The 20,980-nt window shown below is 39.3% G+C and overlaps 1 protein-coding gene across 4 annotated transcripts in view; it reads left to right on the forward strand.

The window, feature by feature from the left end:
* Cfap95 (cilia and flagella associated protein 95) overlaps positions 1 to 20,980 on the forward strand; it is a 58,596-nt gene that overhangs the window by 26,159 nt on the left and 11,457 nt on the right. For 3 of the 4 annotated variants that reach the window (XM_070035455.1, XM_070035457.1, XM_070035458.1), the window contains 3 exons: positions 3,830 to 3,948; positions 4,691 to 4,759; positions 18,829 to 18,886. In XM_070035455.1, coding sequence (XP_069891556.1) covers positions 3,830 to 3,948; positions 4,691 to 4,759; positions 18,829 to 18,886 — 246 coding nt within the window. Of the gene's footprint in view, positions 1 to 884; positions 942 to 3,829; positions 3,949 to 4,690; positions 4,760 to 18,828; positions 18,887 to 20,980 lie in introns of those variants that run through there. The other variant, XM_070035456.1, reaches the window with a different exon arrangement.

Consider the following 20,980-nt stretch of genomic DNA (forward strand, 5'->3'; position numbering starts at 1 on the left):
ATGTTTGAAATTACAATGGAGTGCTTGATGCACCTAACTTTATATGAAAGTTTCTTTAGCTGTTTTGTAGAGTAGATGTCCAGAGAGCATAGCGTAGGCTCTGGCAAAGGCTCTATAGTGGATGGTACCAAGCATGTTGATAAGTACCTGGTGTGGTCAGAAACACAAGTGCTCATTTTTATAGCAACCCTCTCTTCAGAACCACCAAAGGGTCACAAGAGAACTACCCCACATCTTTAATGACCAAAAGACCTCTACTAGCCACCCCCCCCACACACACTGAAAGACCACTCGGGTCACTACCCTTGGACCCAGTCTTTTAATAATATGAATCTTTGTATGGAATGCTATTAATGAATATCCAAATCACAGCAGCTTAGAATCCGGCATGATGCCTAGCACTTGGTAGATACAGATGGATAGATGAATCAGTGAATAAGACTAGATATATTTTGAATCATGAAACTACTACTGTTTAGCTGGTTTACCTAGCCTTACGTAAACTTTTTCAGTCTTAGTTTGCCCATCCCAGAAATGGAGCAATTAGGCTACACATTTGTTCCTGTGCCCCTTCTGATCTACTTTCTGCCCTTCTAAACCAAGGACAAAGGAGTCTGATTGCATAAGTGACCTTCCTTGTCTTTTGTTTTCCTATTGAGATTGATCCACTGGAGATGATAAGAAGTGGGAGGAGCCTGAGCTTCGCCATTTATCCCCACGCTTTTGTCTTTATAGGGTCATGGCTTAGTGATAACTGTCTCTTCTGAAAGCCAAAACAATTAGGAGGCTGTCTTTTTATAGCTGTAGGTTTTTTTCTGGATTCCAGTAACTGGTCTACCATGTGGCTCCTTTATAAATAGATCCTTCATTAAACCCCCAGTTCACTCATTTGATTATTCTTTTCCTCTGAGACCAAGACTGAGATACAGCTGTCTGTTGCTGTGAGTATTTAATGAAATAATGAATGTAGAGTGCTTGATACAGTGTCCGATACAGAATAAGCATATGGTCGACAAATGCTACTGTTATCTTTTTCCTTTTACTCCTCTTTGTTTCATGTTTGGCAGTGTCTCTGTTTCAAGTAATTGCCTAAGTTCTAGAGGGTCTGTTACAAATAAAGCAGTATTGGAAATTATCAGAGCATACTTAAGGTTAATATTTTAGTCTGATACTTTCAAACAAAATGGTAGTTACTAATTTTTTCCCTCAAAGAGAATTTTTCTTTTTTGTTGAAATACATATGAGTGTCAACCCCATATCAACCCCCCCCCCACTACCACCACCATTGACTTGTGAACTGGAAAATCTGAGGAAAAGTAGTTGAACTAATAGTTTATGGGTCAACAATTGGAAACTGTGTTGAACGAGGAAATTGGGCTGAGCTGGAATGCTGCTGATTTGAGGTTTTAGAGAACAGTGGTCAGAGAAGCCAAGAGGCCAGAAAGAACATGGTGTACACTGGGAACATGGGCAGAGACTAATGATTATCAGTAGGATAGAATCCTAGTTATGACAGAATTTTATTGGTAGGTCAAAGTGGACCCAAGCTCTTTGGCAATAGCTCTGATATTCGTGCAGTTGAAGGCTTCAAATTTCAAGGAGTATTTTCCTTCCTTCCTTCCCTTTCTTCCTTCCTTCCTTTCTTTCTTTCTTTCTTTCTTTCTTTCTTTCTTTCTTTCTTTCTTTCTTTCTTTCTTTCTTTCTTTCTTTCTTTCTTTCTTTCTTTCTTCCTTGCTTGCCTGCCTTCCTTCCTTCCTTCCTTCCGACTGGACTCTGTCCCTGAGCTTTTTTGCTCAAGGCTAGAACTCTACCACTTTCAGCCACTGTTCCACTACCCATTTTTGAGTGGTTAATTGGAGATTAGTGTTTCAGGGGAACTTTTTTCCCCAGGCTGGCTTCAAATAGTGATCCTCAGATCTCAACTTCCTAACTAGGATTACAGGAGTATTTTCTTTTTCTTTTTCTTCTTTTTCTTTTTTAAATGAAAGAAAAAAAAACTCTGCTGAGAATAATGTATTCTGGGATTTCATTGAATATTTTAGGGAACCTCATTTTCAGGTTTAGGAAGATGATGGATTTTCTTGTTGCTAAGGTCAGGTTCTCTACTCTGAATCTCCAGATTCATTATCTTCTAGAGTTTTGTATGGAAATACTGTGTGTGTGTGTGTGTGTGTGTGTGTGAAAATACCATACAGAGGGTTACAATTACATGGGCAAGGTAATGAGTACATTTCTTATCAAGCATTGTTGCCTCCTCCTTTGTTTCCCCTTCCTATCCCTTCCCATTTCCCACCCACTCTTCCCCCCCACCAAAGTTGTAAAGTTTGTTTTTCAACATAACAACTTGTACATCTCATTGTTGCAATGGGTTCACCTGTATCCCTATTTAAACGATGTTTTTTTCCCTTCCCCTCCACAAATTATACCAACATCAAATACAATGAAAGCAAGGGTTATACTGTGGGGGAGGGACATACAAAGCAACGAAACAATTGCAAGAGAGAAAAACCATTTGAATCCTTATCTTGGGGTTCATTTCATCTAACATCAACTTATCTGACCTTTTCTGCTTGTCTCAGACATACTAGTTATTGCAAATAAGGAAAACCATGGGACCTATGTTTCTTTGGGTCTGGCTTACTTTACTTAATATAATTTTTTCCAAGTCTTTCCATTTCCTAACAAATGGGGCAATGTCATTCTTTCTGATGGAAGCATAGAATTCCATTGTGTATATATACCACATTTTCTTGATCCATTTATCTACTGAGGGGAATCTGCGTTGTATGGAAATACTGAACCCTGAGCCCATCATAGTCTTCTTGCATTTAGGAACAAAAATTTTTGCTTTCAAGATTTCTTAAATGTTAGCATGATGGTTCTTCAGGTAATCTTTCACAGCTATGATTGCTTGATAATTAACTGAATTATCCTCAATGACAGAGAACAAATAACAATAGTGATAGTTTTTGATTGCTGCAAACATTTTCTTACCTAAGGAAGTTAGAACAAACAGTCTTGAAAAGGACGCAGAGGAAAATAGAAATTAGGGAGAGTTAGCATTTAGTCAAATGAAGCACTATTTCTTACCTGGAAACAATTAAGCTGAGTTTTATTTTCTAGTATCACACAGCAAGGGACTGTTATTTTTACATATATTTTGAAAATGATAGGAAGATTATTAGGAAAGGAATATACTTTCAAAAGATTGAAAGCAGATCATCTCTAGGGTGAAAGTGACAATTATTTTTACCCTGGCATATTTTTTTTAATTGAAGTATAAGAAGTTGGGAAAGGCCGGGCGCTGGTGGCTCACGCCTGTAATCCTAGCTACTCAGGAGGCTGAGATCTGAGGATCGCGGTTCAAAGCCAGCCCGGGCAGGAGAGACCGTGAGACTCCTATCTCCAATAAACCACCAGAAAACCGGAAGTGGCGCTGTAGCTCAAGTGGTAGAGTGCTCGCCTTGAGCTGAAGAGCTGAGGGACAGCGCTCAGGCCCAGAGTTCAAGCCCCACGACCGACAAAAAAAAAAAAAAAAAGTTGGGAAAGTTAAATCCCTCCCTGGGGGCAGCCTATGGGGTAGAATCTCTAGGGTAGAGGAAGTGTCTGGAATTATACCTGAGAGCATGTTTTTCTGGCCTGGGAAGGAACTATTCATTGGATATTTATGAAGAAATAGTTGATGGCTATGAGTTATATTACTCATTTTTAAATGTCAACTGGAGTCAACACTTAAAATTAGAATGTACTTAAATAGGAACATGTAGTTAGTAACTAGCCTTACAGAGGATGAATTCATTTCTCTTGTCTATGGTTTCTATTTTTCCAGATTTGGATATCAGAAACACGTGAACAAATGTCACGGGTTTTCTTAAACCGAGAACTGGCTGGAAAAAAGAACAAGGCCTTACTAAATGAGGAAACAATGAGCTCTGGGATTGTTGACAGGTATCCTTCGCGCTCTCTTTTGCCTATACAACTTGCTCCAGGATCATGCTCATGAAACCACATTCGGGGGAAAGAAGGATCCTGATCCCAGCACACACCACATATTGTTTTAAGCCTCCCTTCTTTCAGGCTGCTGCCTCTGCTTAGAATTCCTTCTTCCTCCATCATTCACCATGCCACATAGCCTGGACCTAGCTAAAAAAATCTGTTTGCTGTCTACAGTCCTGATTGCAGACCTGTAAAATGGGAATTATGAAAGTGTTTCGTTCATGCAGTCATTTAGATAACATACAATATGAAATATGCCTAGAAATATTTTTCTGAAATGCAATAAGGATCAGACAATTCATCATTAGAATGGATTGCTTCTACTCTTCTAGCCATCTGAGCATTGTATGTCCTCTGTAACAGTTGTCTGTGTCTATGTTTTTCCAGAGCTGGAGATAAACACATTTTTGAATGTAGGAATTGTTTTTAGTCATACTTTTTATCCTTTCATGGGAATGCGAGACACAGACTTTTACCTTTTATTTTAATTGTAGAAAAATACAAAGTAAGAACAAAATGCTAAGATTTCTGTTTTTATGTGTTGGTAAGTTTTATATGGCAAAACATATAAACAATGAAAACCCTTTGAAAAATAATTGTGTGAATTTGCAAGCCCCAATTAACTTTGTATGGCTTTGAAAGTTTATGTATGACAAGTAGACATGTTTTCTAAAAGTTACTTTCTTGTTCATAGGGACACTGGCTTACCCGCTACAGGCTTTGGAGCTCTCTTTAGGAGACATCCACCCGATAGGAACAAAATGTAAGTTATTTTTGAACTGCTGGGGATTGTGGAGAATGCATATGGATTCCAGAGATTAGTTTGGAGGGTGAAAAACATCTTTAATAAAAAAAAAATTAACAAAAGATTTTTGTTCACCAAGAAGCATAGCACTAATAATTGTGATCATAGTCATAATAATAAAGCATTCAATTTTTATTTGCATATTCTTAATTTGCAAATTCTCTACCTCTAAGATTTTTTTGGGTAACCTCCAAATCCTCATTTGCATCCAGACACAGTATGATGTATGTAGTCGCAGCGCTCTGGAATCAGACCTTAGAGAACTGACAGCTTGAGGCGGCCTAGGCCACAGAGTGAAGCCATCTGAGAACAACAAAAAACCAAATAAAGAAAATAAACAAATAAAACTCAGAGGTGTACAGGAACCTAACCTTGTATTCTCTCTAAAAGCAATGCTGCAATATTTGCTAATTCAGTCTGCTAACAGCTTTATGAAGCATTACAACAGACCCTTGGGTGTCAGTAGGATGACCAAGGAGAACACTATGAGAAGCTGACAGCACAGGATGCTTAGAGCTCAGCCTGAGATTGTGTCTGCTTAATTCCTTTCCCCCATAACACAGCGCGGCTTCCACTAAAGATCTGCCACCTTCCAATGAATCTAAAATTTACACTGTATCACTTCAATTAAGCACATTAACCTTGACCTTTTGGGTACACACACACACACACACACACACACACACACACACACACACACAATTAAGGATAGAGGACACAATAGTTTTAAAAACAACTGACAATAATGCAGGACTAATAGAACGTTTTTGCAACAACTGAGTTACATGATATGAATGCAAGAATTTATATTTGTTTTTAAATTTCTGTTATGCATTCAGAACTCTTCTAGTTCACGTTTGGTCAAAACTGCATGTAATAGATCCATGAATAAGGCGGACTTTGCTGTACTAACAGACATTGACTACCCAGCAGGATATTCATACTTCTTACTGATAACAAAATGTATTTGGAGGTAGCATGAATTGTTACTACAAAAACTGGTATTGACTCATCTTTTTAAAAAAGATAAGCTTTAGTGGTATATAAGGTAAGTGGTGTAGAAGAATACACTTAAGATTATGACAAAGCTTTAAGCTTTGGTTTGTGCATGACAGGATTGTGGTAGATTTTCCAAGGTAAAGTATATAACCCAATTAGAAAGCTAACCAAAGCCTACTTAATAACTGCTCTACGGTGCACTTGGTGTGGTACTGGGGTTTGAACTCTAATCTTTGCTGGCACCTATGCCATTGAGGTACATCTCCAGCCCAACTTCACTCTTGATTTGGTGGATTTGCTCTCTCTTGGAAATCCTTTATTAGCATGTTGGGTTGCTTGGACTGGCCTTACAATTTTTTTATTCCCTCTGTCCCCCCCCCATCTTTAATGTCTTCCATACTTTTAACTCCTTTTTATCTTTCTGACTTTTCTGTTTTTATATGATCCTTTTTGGACCACAATATCTTCATTTACACATGTTCACAGTAGTTTATTCTTCTTTAAAAGTCTTCCCTACATAGTCCAAGATGCTCTTGTCTTTCCGGTTTTCGTCTGTGTCGCATCCATCTTCAATGCTAGAAGTGTTTTTCTCACATGACCAGTAATGAATCTTTGATTGGAGCTGGGGCTGAGAGCTGTGACAGGGTTTTGTTGACTTGAAGCCATGCTGGAGAAATCTCTATAGCTCATTTTTCCAAAGCAGCCCAGTGTCAGAACTTCACTCTTTCTTCTTTAACTGCTAACAGTACCCCCCCAAAAGTGCCCCAATCTCCTATCTGAATAGTAAAAGAGGTTGCAAGGTATTCTTGTGACTTTGGAAGGAAAGGTGATTGTCTGGGGGTGTTTCTATTAACCATTCATTGCATACAGTCACACTGAACTGTGCTGTTGATCAATGACTTTCTCCTTTGGCCTTCCCAGAGCATGTATCTCTAGCCTCCTGGAGGGGAGGGGCAGTTACTCTGCAATGGTCAGTGGATGGGGAAGACCTTTGTCTCCTCAAACACAGCACTCTCCTTAATCCTCTGTTCATTTAGAATTTGGCTAAGTCAGAGACCATCTGTCCATCTTCCCTTGAGCTTTCAAATTTTGTTTCTCTTATCCCTTTATTCTATTCTTGTGAGTTTAAAAAAAAACATGTTAAGGCTTCCCTGGAGATTTTCAGGAAGGAAGTTTAGCTGTTCATGCAATCTTAACACTAGAGTCATAAAGGTTTCATCTGACAGGTGATTTCCTCCAAAGTATACCTACCACTATCTTCAGCCACACCCATTCCTATGACTTAAGGAGGTTTGATAGGCCACTTCCTCTAGAGAACCTCCCCATATTTACTGCCATACCCACTTCTATAACTTGCAGAGATGGAAAGGTGGTTTGTGAATGTTCAGAGCACTTATATTTTTTATCTCAACACTATCTTTTCATCTTGTTTGTGTGTTCTTGACATCTCCAGAGAGTCTGACCTACTGCAGTTGTAGCATAGTTATATCTTGGACAACTAGATCAATGATTTCTGATGTTAATGGCAAATTATAATGAAAAAGGGAATGTTTAATGACCATCTTATTTGATTTAGGGATTCAAAGCTGGTAGATCCAAAAGTTGTCTTATTCTATTTTGGTAAAAATATATTAGAAGACATGATTTTTTAGAACATCACTTATTAATTTCAATTCCTGAATTACTTGTTTGTGTTATTTGATACATGAACATTAGCAAGGAAATATATCTATGAGCACCTTCATCTGTCCTCCACTAATTCTGTATATAATGCTTTCCTTCAGCTAATACACACTAACTAATTATAGGATGATACTGCATATGATAGAATGCTGTGGTGGTTTAGAATCTACTCTTTTGAATATTAAATGTTCTTTTGCTTCTTGCCAACTGTACTACTAAGGAACTTAAATGTCAACCTTAAAAGGCAATGAATAAGAATGAGTTTGCTCAATCGACCAAAATAATGAGTTCTAAGGTATAAAAGAAAGGCTCTAATTATAGTGGAAACTCATACTTCAGGTTATCTCAATGGAAAAAAGTCAGAATATAAATGTATAGTTTAGCCATTAGTCCACTGCACTCATCTTAATTTTTAGATAATATTTATTATGTTGTAATGGCATTTGACTGTCTGGTTCTTTAGTTTGTAATGCAACTTTTGTCCTTAACTTCAACATTAAGAAGACACTGTCCCTTTCCTCCATAAAGTAGTAGCAAACACCACAGTGACCCTTATTGAAAATCACAGCAACTAGAGTATTTGCTAGCCCTGGTCATTCTTGAGTTTGACTAGAAAAAGTTGCTCTCAATAATTGTTTCCTTATGGAGATAAATGAGGGGAAACCAAACACAGGAAACCAGTAGAAACAAAGAAAATAGTTCAAAGACTTACACTTTAAAGATCACTTTAAGGCTAGATTGAGTCATCTGAAGCTACAGCTATTATTTTCCTTGAGTGCTGGACATTCTCATGAATGTGTTTTAAAGAAGTTGGCCGTTGGTGAGAAGGCTAAAATTAAGGAGACTCAAATGTGTTTTAGACACAATGGTGCTTTTCTGGTCAATAACAGACACAGAATCATGCATAGGACATGTTGAATGTACATTACTTTTACTCCTGGGTACAGAGAGCAAAAGTATACAAAATTAATGGGAGGCACATTTCCTTTAATGCACATAGGAAGAGGAGGGGAAAATGAATAGAATGAATATAACTCAAAAGTCTATTTTTCCCTCTTACCAAAATTTCAAGCGCCTCAAGTAAGTTTAACTTAAATTTTGAAGTACTTTTTTAATGAAGTTTGGGAAACACTCATTAATTATCAGAGAATCCCAGTGTATCTGTTTTTTTTCTAATACAAAACCCTTTCATAAGTGTCCGTAGACTTAGACAGTTGTAGCTCACTCATTGTTTTCTATTTAAAAATACTTAGACCATGTGAAGCAAACAACTAAAAATCAAAACAACAGAACAAAAATAGAGGCATTACTGGAAAGGAGATGTGATAATGAATATAATTTTATATGCGGGTCTAATTTCTCAGAAGATCTTCGTTAAATATTCACATATGCCCTTATGGCCTCCTTGGGTCCACAAGTCATTTTGTTCTTAAGAGGACAGGAACTGGAAATTCTGTGACAATTCTCTCAAGGTGGGAAGCAAGTCCATAGGATTGCTAGTCTGACAACAGACTAGAAGTCCTGAGCACTGAGCACTTACCAGGAGGAAATGTATACCTTACATGAGGAAGGCTCCAACTACTGCATCCGGTCATCCGTACTAAATTTTTACTGCTTCCTCACAGCAGTGATTACTGTATATTCACTGAAATTTTATGGTAAATGACTCTTGTTTTCAGAATCCAGCTGAACAACCTACATGATCTTCATGGTGGGGATGAAAGCATTCCCTTGGATCACTGGTAGCTTTTTGACATCATGAGTGTTTTTTTTTCTCCCAGGAAGGGCACAGGATTGGAAAATTGGCAACCTGGGATCTACTTCTGGACTAGTACTAACCCTCCTAGATGACCTAATCACCCTCTCTGGGTTCCAGTTATTTCCATCTGGAAAATAAGAGGATTGAACCAAATGATCTGTAAAGTCCTTTCTTGTACTAAAATTTTATGGCTCTAAAGAGAAAGGCATCTATAGTCACATAAAAGGCATGTTAAATGAGGCCAAAAAGTAGTTCAGGCAGTTAAGTGTTGGCTGTTGGCAGAGAGCCTTTGTCCAGATTGGTGTGGAGTGGTCACTCAACAGTAATGGCAGTAACATGCCCAGGCCATTGTTTAAATTCTTTCCATTTATTTCTCTCACTGGGGCCTCTCATTGGACAGCATCTGTCAACCCTTTTCTCTACTGTTTCTTCTACTTGAGTATTTTTTTTTGTTTTTCTTTTTTCTTTTCTCAAATACCGTATATAGCATTTATTTTATTTTCTACTAAGGTACTTGTGGGGTGATTTGCCTCTTATTAAAATACCACCCAATTGTGGAACATATTTCCAGAAGAAAAAAGTTTACAAAATTCACCTCTGAGGATGATAATCGTGATGAGGAGAATAACAACGACATCAAAATGTGAAGGAATGTAATGAAACAAATTGGAACTCCATTCTTCATCCATGGTACTGCCTATGGTTTTTCGCGGTCCAGCTTTTTGCCTTTTGGACTGCGTCCCTCCCCCAGTGAATGTCATTTAGCTAGGCTGTATGATGGATTGGCTGATTCCCTTCCCCAAGTTTACCTTCCCATAAGCCCATATGTTCCTGGCCAGGCCAATCAGAGAACATGCTAGAATAGTCACGGGAGTCTGGGGGACCAAGTCCTGCTTGCTCCAGTCTACAGGTTCAGAGAACAATCTGTCTGTCCCCTGGAGAACATCTACTTGTCAACCGAGTTAAGCAAATGTGTAGAATAAATTCATTCTGGTCACATTCTGTTTGTGCATGCGTTTATCTCCCTGTCTTTTATTATTTAAATTTGAGCTGGGTTTCTATAACTTCTACTTGTAAGGGCAATATTAATAAACGCAAATAACCAAAGCCTGAGATGTGCTGGGCATGATTAAAATATTTTACCGATGCTAAAGCCTTAACTCTCCACAAGAACTCTGTACTCTGTGGAAGGTAAAATACAAGTGTGGAGAAATAACAAGATGCTCACAGCTCAAGCATAATGACAAGTTGGGATTTAAACTAAGACAGTTTAACACTGAACAGCATAATCTTGGACCCTCTTCTGTGCTACCTGTCTGAATGAGAGGTCAGCTGATATATACTTCAGTTTCTGAATAACACTTTCCTTTCAAAATGGAGCTAGTAATTGCCACCATTAGGTAGATTAGACCTTGAGCCCTGTAGTGTTGAATACATATGAGATTTTATTATAGAAATTGAAACACATGGTTATGGAATTCAGAAAGCGCCTCTCTGTGTGGTATGCAATCTCTTGTTACAATTCAGAGTATGAAAGCCTGAGAAACATGGGAGCTGATGTTAGAACCCTCAGTTCAGGATGCAGCCCTGAGAACCCAGAGATGGAGTCCTGCTGCTGAAGTCCCAGAAACACAAGATGAGAGGAAAAAGAGTTCTGCTCTGTGTGTGCAGGAGAACACGAATGTCCCAGCTGCAAGAGAGAGTAAAGATATGTCCTTCCTCTGCCTTTTTGTTCCACTTGGGACCTCAGTGGATTGGATACTATCTGTCCATGGGTGGGGGTGATCTTCTTTCCTCAGTCTATCGATTCAAATGCTGATTGCTTAATACACCCTCACAGACATACCCAGAAATAGTTTTGGGCTAGCTATCTGGGTATCCTGTAGTTCAGTCACGTGAACACAGAAAATCAACCAAGATAAATAGGATATGCTGAAAAGGTAGGAGGAAATGACAAGGGCATCCATATCCACTTAATGTCTTTTTTTTTCAATGATGTTTGCTGTTCAGAATAAGACTGAACTTCCCGGAGTGGTCAGACACTTCCCACTTGATGTGGCATTCCATGGTTCTCTGTGGTTAGACTTGTCAAAACAATGGATGTCTTTTTGCTGCTGTTAGTGATGAGATTGATTGAATGTGAACTCTTGTTTTTTGAGACTCAGCTCCAGAGGTCTTGATGGGCCCATGTAACGTGGTGACTATATGGAACATGCCCTTGTCTTGACTGGTAGGAGCCTGGTGGAGAGAATATCTGCCCCTCTTCCAGACAAAACAGAAAAGGATCAGTTGACCCTTCAGGTCCTTCCAAGTTTAAGAATCTGTGATGCTGTGGGTTTGAATACAAGCCTCACTGCTAAATCTCTGCATCCTATTGCTTGTGTTAATGCAGATGTGGCTACTTCAATGCACATCAGAGCTGTAACAATAACTTTAATATCACACTTCCTTTCTCCGCAGTCAATCTACTCTGCAGAGTATCTCATAGCTACACCTGCTAAAGGTCATAAAGGGTGTGTGTGGCAAACTGTGGGTGGAGCTGGTGGGATCCTGCTGTCTAACTTCTAAGCATCCTGGCAAGATGACATTATCCTGGTGAATTTACCCACATCTATTTGGTGTCTAGGTTCATATTTCCAAAAAGATCATTTTTATCTTGTGCTTCAGAAGTCATCTGACTTCTTGTGGAGACTAACTTACGCTCATTAAACACAAGAAAAGCCAGCACTGTACTTAATTAATTTATAATGAGAAATAAAAATTTCTAGCACACTAGACAGCCATGTCAGACTAATGAAAGCATTAGTAGAGAGAGTTAAAACTCCATATGGGAAGTTAGATTGTAACTAGGATATTGCTCAGTGTTTGGAATCTGAGCAAGGGGAATTGCATATATGATTATAATGATTAATGGTCTTAGACTCTGATCGTCTGATTGTAATAGGACTCGTTCAGTTGTGGGTGATAGACAAACTATTCAAATCCTTTGGGGCCAGGTGCTGGCGGCTCATGCCTATAATTCTAGCTACCTAGTAGGCTGAGATCTGAAGATCACAGTTCAAAGACAGCCCAGGCAGGAAAGTCCCTGAGACTTTTTATTTCCAATTAACCACCAAAAAAGCTAGATGTGTCAGTGTGGCTCAAGTGGTAGAGCACCAGTCTTGAGTGATAATGCTAAGAAGGCTAGAAAATTCACTAGGATTCTCTTTTTTACTCCATTTGCTTGGCCTGAGGGCCATCTCTTCCATCTGGTCGGGGCAGTTCTGGTCCATACAGTTCTGCCTCAGACGAATGACTGACTCTAGCCCATTGAATTTTACTGAAAAGGCAAATTCCAAAAGAGAGCCCTGACCACACTTGGGCTCAAGGCTGATCCCTGACCCTTTAGCTCTTGGCTAGGGCTGGAATACTAGAGCAGATCCACACGGTACAGGCTTGCTCCTGGTGATTCCACATCATGTCTTAATGCCATTGTTGGCTGCCAGTGAGACGTGCAGATGAACTCTAGATGTACTCCTGGAACCAGAACTATTTATGACCCAGGGTACCTCTTCCTAGATAGGGAAGCTTAATAAGGTAGCTACTTCATAGTATTCATGATGAACACCTTCAGTTTTGTAAGACATTGCTATCAATGGTGTATGAGGGCCCTGGTTCTTTACTAATACCCTAAACATCATAAGGATTTTTGAGGATCAGTTTAATGGGATTGGCATTTCACTGATTACTGGATTTTTAAAGTTTAGTTAGACTTTCTGGTTTCTTCTACTGTGAATCAAATGTCTATGGCCTTTGTCTATTCTTTCCTAGTAGGCTTTTTTATTTCATTATTTTATAGGAGTTTAGAAAAACTTGATTCTATGCACTAAGTTTTAAATTTCTAGGAAATGCCTTTATCCAGTAGAGGACTTTTCTTGTAACTTATTTATGGTGTCTTGATCATCAGAAAGTTTAAATTATAATTCATCAAATAAAATCCTGTAAACCTCTTAGTTATATATATATATATATATATATATATATATATATATATATATATATGCTTATGTTTGTGACATTAATAAAAGGAGCCAGATGTTCCTTTTCCTCACTAATTTGTAAAGCCATTCCATCATACAACAAGAGGCTTATTTCTGAGCTCTGTATTGTATTCTTTTGGTTTGTATATTTTTGTACCAATACAACATTGTCTTCATTGCTATAGCTTCATGCCATATCATCATCTTCTTCTGTTGCTTTTGGTGATGGTATTAGAATTTGTATTCAGGACCTCGCATATTAAACAAATTATCACGAGTCACTCTACCAGCCACTTCTGAGATTGGTAAGTGTTGAGGTCTTATTTTATGCCCAGGCTGACTTGGACCACGCTTCTTCTGTGTGTGCTTCCCTATGTCACTGAGGTGATGGGCATGTGACACCTCACCCAGGCATTGTGCTTCTCCTACAGCTTGGGGTAACAGGTTCATCCACTGTACCCAGCAATTGATTGAGATGGAGTCTCTTGAACATTTGTGTATTGTGTGTATGTGTGTATGTGTGTGTGTGTGTGTGTGTGGCTCTGATCTCTCAAACTTCAATCCCCTAATCTCTGTCATCCAAGTAGCTATGATTACAAGCTTGAGCCACCATACTGGTTACTTTTGCTGTCGTATAGAGTAAGTTTAACTACTTTCCCCTTTGTTTCCAAAGTTATTTCAACTAACAGTTTATGGAGCTCCATGACTTTTTGTCCTTAAGACTGTTTCTTAGGTTGCATGGATTGCCTTGTTTCTATTTGGATCAGAAGGGCATTGAATTTGTGAGGTGAAATAATTGCTCTTATCATCTGCAAAGAGAGGAATTAATTGTTTTATATCCTTTAATACATTTTATGTTTTCCCTATAAACATTGTGTGTAATTTCTGTTGTATATATTCTTAGAGATTTTGTTATTGTTATAAGGTTTTTTTTTCCACTTTGTACTTTCTAATTTTGATATATGGATGTGTTGTTTTGTATAATGATCTTGTATCCAACAACCCTGTGGAAACCTTCTTAGTTATGCTTTGTAGCTGCTTTGGATTTTTTAAAAAATTTAGACAATCTTCTCATTGGCAAAATATGCAAACTTTTGTTTCCTCTATCCCAATTATTACACTTATGCTTATTTTTAAGTTGCATTTACTAGGATCTGTAGTGTACCTTAAGTCAGGAGGCTTCTGTCCTTGCTTGGGGAAAATTCTGGGGAGAGAATTTTCATGAGCTTAATTTTGATTCTCATTTGTTGTTCTTCTCACAATAATGTTACTGATTTCTGCTAAATTCAAGTAGGGTGGATATTCTTAGACAAGCAACAATTATAGATAGTTCTACCTAGCCAAACAAGTTTGGGGATTTTGCTCAGTATCTTAATTAAAGAGCGCCCTCTTCTGTTAGAACACTGAAGTGAAGTTTAATTCACGCCACTGGGGATGGGGTGAGAAGCAGGTCCATGTTAAGGTACTTACTATCTTAGGGCTCCAGGAGCCTCCGTTTCTAGTGTATAGTTTCTTATTTTTCTTTATCTTTCTAGCTGTCTTTCTCTTCCACAAGCAGTGCTTTTCCAATCTGCCATTCTGGCGCTTCATATATGGAAAGCCGTGATTCAGATCTTTTCATCTTGGATCTATCTTTCTGGAAGTTGTGTCTTCTGTATTCCATCCACCTCTCTCTCTCTCTCTCTCTCTCTCTCTCTCCCTCTCTCTCTCTCTCTCTCCCTCTCTCTCTCTCTCTCTCTCTCCCTCTCCCTCTCTCTCTCTCTCTCTCTCTCCCTCTCTCTCTCTCTCTCTCTCTCTCTCTCTCTCTCTCTCTCTTCCTCTCTCTCTCTCTCTCTCTCTCTCTCTCTCTCTCTCTCTCTCTCTCTCTCTCTCTCTCTCTCTCTCTCTCTCTCTCTCTCTCTCTCTCTCTCTCTGTGTCATGGGACCTGAACTCTGGGCCTGGGCACTGTCCCTCAGCACTTCAGCTCAAGGCTAGCTCTCTACCACTTGAGCTACAACGCCACGTCCGGCTTTTTCTGCTTATGTGATGCTGAGGAATCGAACCCAGGGCCTCATGCATGCAAGACAAGCACTCTACCACTGAGCCACCTTCCCAGCCCCACTCCTCTCTTTAATATGACCCCTGCCCAACTTGCTTGCAGCATGAGCCTTGATTGAGCTCTACTGATTACTTTGCCTGCTTGTATGTACATAGTGGCTTCTAGCATCAAAGATAAATTAAAACAATTGAAAGAATTGAATCGGCATTTATTTGTAATTACCGAATGGAGCAATACCTCATCTTAAAAAATGAATTGAATGTCCCAAGTTGGGCACTAATGGCTCAAGCCTGTAATCCTAGCTATTCAGGAGTCTGAGATCTGAGGATCAAGGTCCAAAGCCAGCAGCAGTAGGAGGAAAGTCTGTAAGACTTATTTCCAATTAACTCCCAAAAGCTGAAAGTAGAGCTGTGTCTTATTGCTAGAATACTAGCCTTGAGTAAGAAAACTAAGGGCAGTATCCAGGCCTTGAGTTCACACACATGCACACACACACACACACACACACACACACACACACACACACACACACAAATGTTCCAATGAGCTGAGCTGGGCAGAGAAAGTTGGTTTCATAGACAGAAAATGTTGAAGAAAGCAGAAACAGAACAAAAAGCAGGTGTCATTGTTGTTATTTTCCTTGAAAAGGTTAATGCAGAGAGGACTTTCTCATCACTGAGGCTAAGATTGGACTTGTTTGGGGATTTGGCCCCTTTGTCTCCCAGCTGATTCCTTGAAAGGTCAGATAAACATCCTGGTGTCATGGGAGAAGCCCCCTTTTGCTATGGTTTGCTGCTTAGCCCAGGAGCTCAGTCCAAATCAGTGGCCTCCTGCAAATGTTAGTATTCACCTCTCCTTCTGGGCAACAGTATCAGCATCGTTTCACAGGCTACATATAGCAATTTGGATTTGAGGAGCTAACTGGTGGAGGAAGGGTTTGTTTTCTCCCTTCGTGACTAAAAAGTTATCATTCCATCTTTGGGATTCTATGAATTATTATAGCATTATTAAAGATCTTGGTAATTATCTCTATGGTCTTTTTTGACTCAAAGTCTCTCATAGATGCTATTAATATAAGAAAATGTCCTCTTCACGCACTAATGATATCTATAGTAAAATATTATTATAAAACTGAAGATAGCATTATTATAAAAAATAATACTAACACATAAGTTATATTATTACTTTTGAGTTTTATTTGAAAATGTTTGGTGTTCAAATTAAGCTCATCATTGCAATATTTTCAGCTCTTTTATTGTGACGGCTAAAATGTTAATGTCATGATTTTCATTTATCTTGGGAGCAGAAATAGTTTTTCCTATTCTTTTTTCTCCCTCCCCCTCCCTTTCTCCCTTCCTTCCTCCTTTCTTCACTTCCTTCCTTCCTCCTTTTCTCCCTTTCTTCCTTCCTTTCTCCCTCCTTTCCTTTCTCCTTCCCTTCTTTCCTTTCTCTCTTTTTTCTCTCTCTTTCTCTTTCTTTCTTTCTCTTTTTTCTTTCTTTCTCTCTCTCTTTCTTTCTTTCTCTCTCTTTCTTTCTTTCTCTTCCTTTCTCTCTCCTTTCTTCCTTCTTTCCTTCCTCTCTTTTCTTCCTTCCTTCCTTCTTCCTTCCCTCCCTCCCTCCCTCCCTCCTTCCTTCCTTCCTTCTTTCTTTCTTTCTTCCTTCCTTTCTTTCTTTCTTTCTTTCTTTCTTTCTTTCTTTCTTTCTTTCTTTCTTTCTTTCTTTCTTTCTTTCTTTCTTTCTTTCTTTCTTTCTTTCCTTCCTTCCTTCCTTCCTTCCTTCTTTTTGCTGGTCCTGAGGCTTGAACTCAGGGTCTGGGTGCTGTCTTTGAGCTAGCACTCTACCACCTGGACCATAGTTCCACTTCCTGCTTTTGGGTGGATAATTGGACATAAGAATCTCATGTTCTGTCTGATCCAGGCTAGCTATGAACTGTGCTCCTCAGAACTCAGCCTCCTGAGTAGCTAAGATTACAGGTGTGAGCCACCAGTGCCTGGATCCTTCCCTTCTTTTAAAGAGATTACCCTCTGTCTTTTTTTAAAATTACCATTTACTGGTTGGAAAGTAACGTTTTCAATTTTTGTCCTTTTGCTCATGAGTACTGGCACTCTAGTGTGCATCATGAGCACCTTGGAGACGGTTATGGAACAACAAGCCAACCAGTTCCTTATTCAGTAGTATTGATGAGTTTCCCATCTGTGGATTCCATCAGCCACAGATGGAAAAAACAGAAGTGTCTGTTTCTTATCATATTTCATACATGATAAAGTATAAAAACTATCATACACAATAACGTATAATACTGTTAGATTATTAGAAGTAGTACGTATTACAAATGACCTTGAGATGACTTATAGTGTATGGGAGGTTGTACCGTGATCTGTAAAAGGACTACATTATTCTACATATGGGACTCGAGCATAGATAGATACTACTTTCTGTTGTTTTCTAAGGTTCTGGGACCAAGCTCCCTAAGAATGAATATGTACATTTCTATCAAGTCCCCAGCTTGCTGATGTTACTCTGGAAACCACACCTGGGTTGCTGGCAGGAATTGGTTGATACCACCAGGTTAAATACTACCACTGGTTATTTGGGATTCTTGAAAGTGGAACTGTGGGCCAAGTGGTAAAGCTCAGGGAGAGCATGCAAACCCTGAGTTCAAGCCCCAGGACCAGCACAGGAAAAAAATGAAAGAAAGAGAGAAAGAGAGAGAGAGAGAGATAGACAGACAGACAGAAAGAGAGAGAGAAAATTCTTGAGAATTTCTCAAGAAAGAATTCTTGGGAAGTTTGTGAGGAATGGAAGTAAGGTTTAATTTCTGGCAGGAGAATATTTATTCCCAAGTCGAGGGAAACTTCCTTGCCAATTTCTCTGGTCTCTTTTATAGGAAAGTAAAGAGCCTCAGGCCATTTTCTTGTGCTGGAGGCTCAGGAGATCCACATTTATGTCTTCCCACTAGTGAGCATCCTTTGCATTTTCAGTACCTCAAGGTTTCCCTTTTGAGCCAGGCTAGGCTTGTAAATTATGTAAGATGTGGTGTGTGTGTGTGTGTGTGTGTGTGTGTGTGTGTGTGTGTGTGTGTGTGTGTGTTTCACCCAGCATTTCTGTGGCTTTAATTGAGTTGAGGGTTGGGGAATCGGATCTCAGCCTGCCCCGTCATCTTCTACTATCTCTTCCCTGTCATCCGGCAGAGACTTATGGCCAAAAGATTTCAGGGGCAGGAAGAGGGTGATAAAGAGAGTGTCTGGAGTGCAGAGTACTGGAGCTTAGGGTATAGGACATGAATGGCAGCCACACGCAATCATTTGTAGGGGAGAGAAGAGAGTTATGTAGAATTAGATAGAAAAGTAATTGAAGGAGGGAGAGGTACCTGCTGATAGTGAGAAACACTATAAAGAGGATTTCCATATTTTATTAGGGCAAGCCCTTCCTGAAATGCTTCTGTTACACATAACATATATAAATATAAAATATATACCATGCTTTTTAGAGTAATTCTTTCCTCACATATTGACTTCTCCCTCTTAGGTCGTCACTGACCACATACTCTGAAGATTACATTCCACCTTTCGATTACCAGCCATGTGTGAGTACAGCAGCCATCTTCAAATACTTATTTGTGACTTGAAATATCTCCTCACATTAGTGTCAGTGGTCAACTGATTTACGGTGTTTCCTATCTACTTAGAGATGTTACCTGTTTATGAGATTTAGAGCAGAAAAATACTGTCTGAAACATGTGTCGTCATCTTCCTTATTCTGTGTTTTGCCCAATCATGAACTCAGTTTATTTGGAATAAGAATCTACTTTTCTATTCAGCTGGGTCCCAGTGGTGCACATCTATAATCCTAGCTGCTCAGGAGGCTGAGATCTGAGGATTGTGGTTTGAGGCTAGCCCAGGCAGAAAAGTTCCCTGGACACTTTTTATCTCCAATGAAACACTCAAAAACCAGAAGTGGCCATTTGTATCATATAGACATATATATATATATGTGTGTGTGTGTGAGTGTGTGTGTGTGTTTGTGTGTGTGTGTGTGTGTGGATTAATTTGGCTCTCTAAAATGTATATGTTAGCTTCTAAAAAATCCATTTTAGCAAAGTGTGAACAAATGCAGCAGGGGTACTCACTAGACACTATATTGAAAGTGAACTATACAGCTTGTGGGTGGGGACTGGAAGGAAAAACTGGGAGAGAAATGTACTCTTTAACCTGACTTACTTAACTGCAACTCCTCTGTCCATCCATCACTTTTATAACAATAAAGCATTAAAAAGCATTCCATTTTGGAATTAGAATATAATGTTCCAAGAATTGTGCAGCTGAGTTGGGTCAGCATCTCCGTGAGGTCTTTGACCAAGTCCCAGTCACGAAGGGGTGAGGAGGGGAGGGGAAGGGAGCAAGGAGGGGGAAACAACACTAGGGATGGAAACAGCTGATTCTCAACACCAAGAGAGAAAGAGAGAGGGGCGGGGAGAGAGCCAAGAGTAGAGGAGAATCACTAGGCAACAGAAACAGCTGATTCCCAGCACAGAGGGGGAGAAGGGGGGGGAGAGGGGAAAGGGAGAGGGAGAGGGAGAGGGAGGAGCCCAGGAGTGGCAAGGTGAGGAAACTAGCCTATAGAAACACAGCAAAGCTTCTTGCCAGTGGCCTTTCCTTACTTAGCAAGGAACAAAACACATTGAACTATTGTTAAAGAAGAGAAAAAGGCAGTATTATCTTCACATAGTATGCTTATCTACTTAAGAGGAAGAGAACCAAAATATTAAACCAAGAGGAAATGAGAATGAATATAATGGTGCTCACTTACACCAGCAGTAGCGTTAGTAAATCATAACATAGAAAAACAGACACGGTATATTTTCCATACAACATTAATTTAAAATGTATTGATGAAAGAAAAATATATAGTTGAGTAACTTGGTATTACAAGATTAGTAAAAGAAGAGGTGGCATTTTATCCCCAAAGACATTAGAAAATGGAAACGACCTTTCATTGTTCATGGATTGGCAGAATAGGGGCTGGGAAGGTGGCTCAGTGGTAGAGCGCTTGCCTTGCATGCCTGAGGCTCTGGGTTCGATTCCTCAGCACCACATAAACAAAAAGAAAAAAGCCAGAAGTGGTGCTGTGGCTCAAGCGCTAGAATGTTGGCCTTGAGCTGAAGAGCTGAGGGACAGCGCCCAGGCCCAGAGTTCAGGCCCCATGACCGGACCCCAAAAAAAAAAAAAAAAAAAAAAGAAATGTACTCATGGATTGGCAGAATTAATATTGTGAAAATTAATTCTGTACTACCAAAAGCAATCTACAGATTCAATACCCCTGCATTTCCTTTTCCCTTTCCCACCACACCCCAGTACTAGCTTTGTTTCTCTGGAGCTTCCTGACTTTTACAGACAGAATGATTTTTAAAAGTTCTCTCACTCTAGAATCCCACTATTTGATTTAATGCTATTCTATAGATCCTGTTCCACTGAAAATGTTATTTGGTGAGCAAATAGTCCCTTTGATTAAAAACTAGCAGGCATTTAATTTCAAGTCAACTTGAAAATTAGGAAATGCACATTTTCATTTGGTGCATCATGAATAGTACAGAAGTAGGGAGCTTCATTTTGCAGGAAATTCGGATTCACAAATAGTATTTAGTGCCTGGGTCCTTTCAGTAGAAAGACATTGTTTCTCT

Source organism: Dipodomys merriami, unplaced genomic scaffold (genome assembly GCF_024711535.1).
Source record: "Dipodomys merriami isolate MVZ:Mamm:240054 unplaced genomic scaffold, mDipMer1.0.p SCAF_26, whole genome shotgun sequence".
NCBI classification, from domain to species: Eukaryota; Metazoa; Chordata; class Mammalia; order Rodentia; family Heteromyidae; genus Dipodomys; species Dipodomys merriami.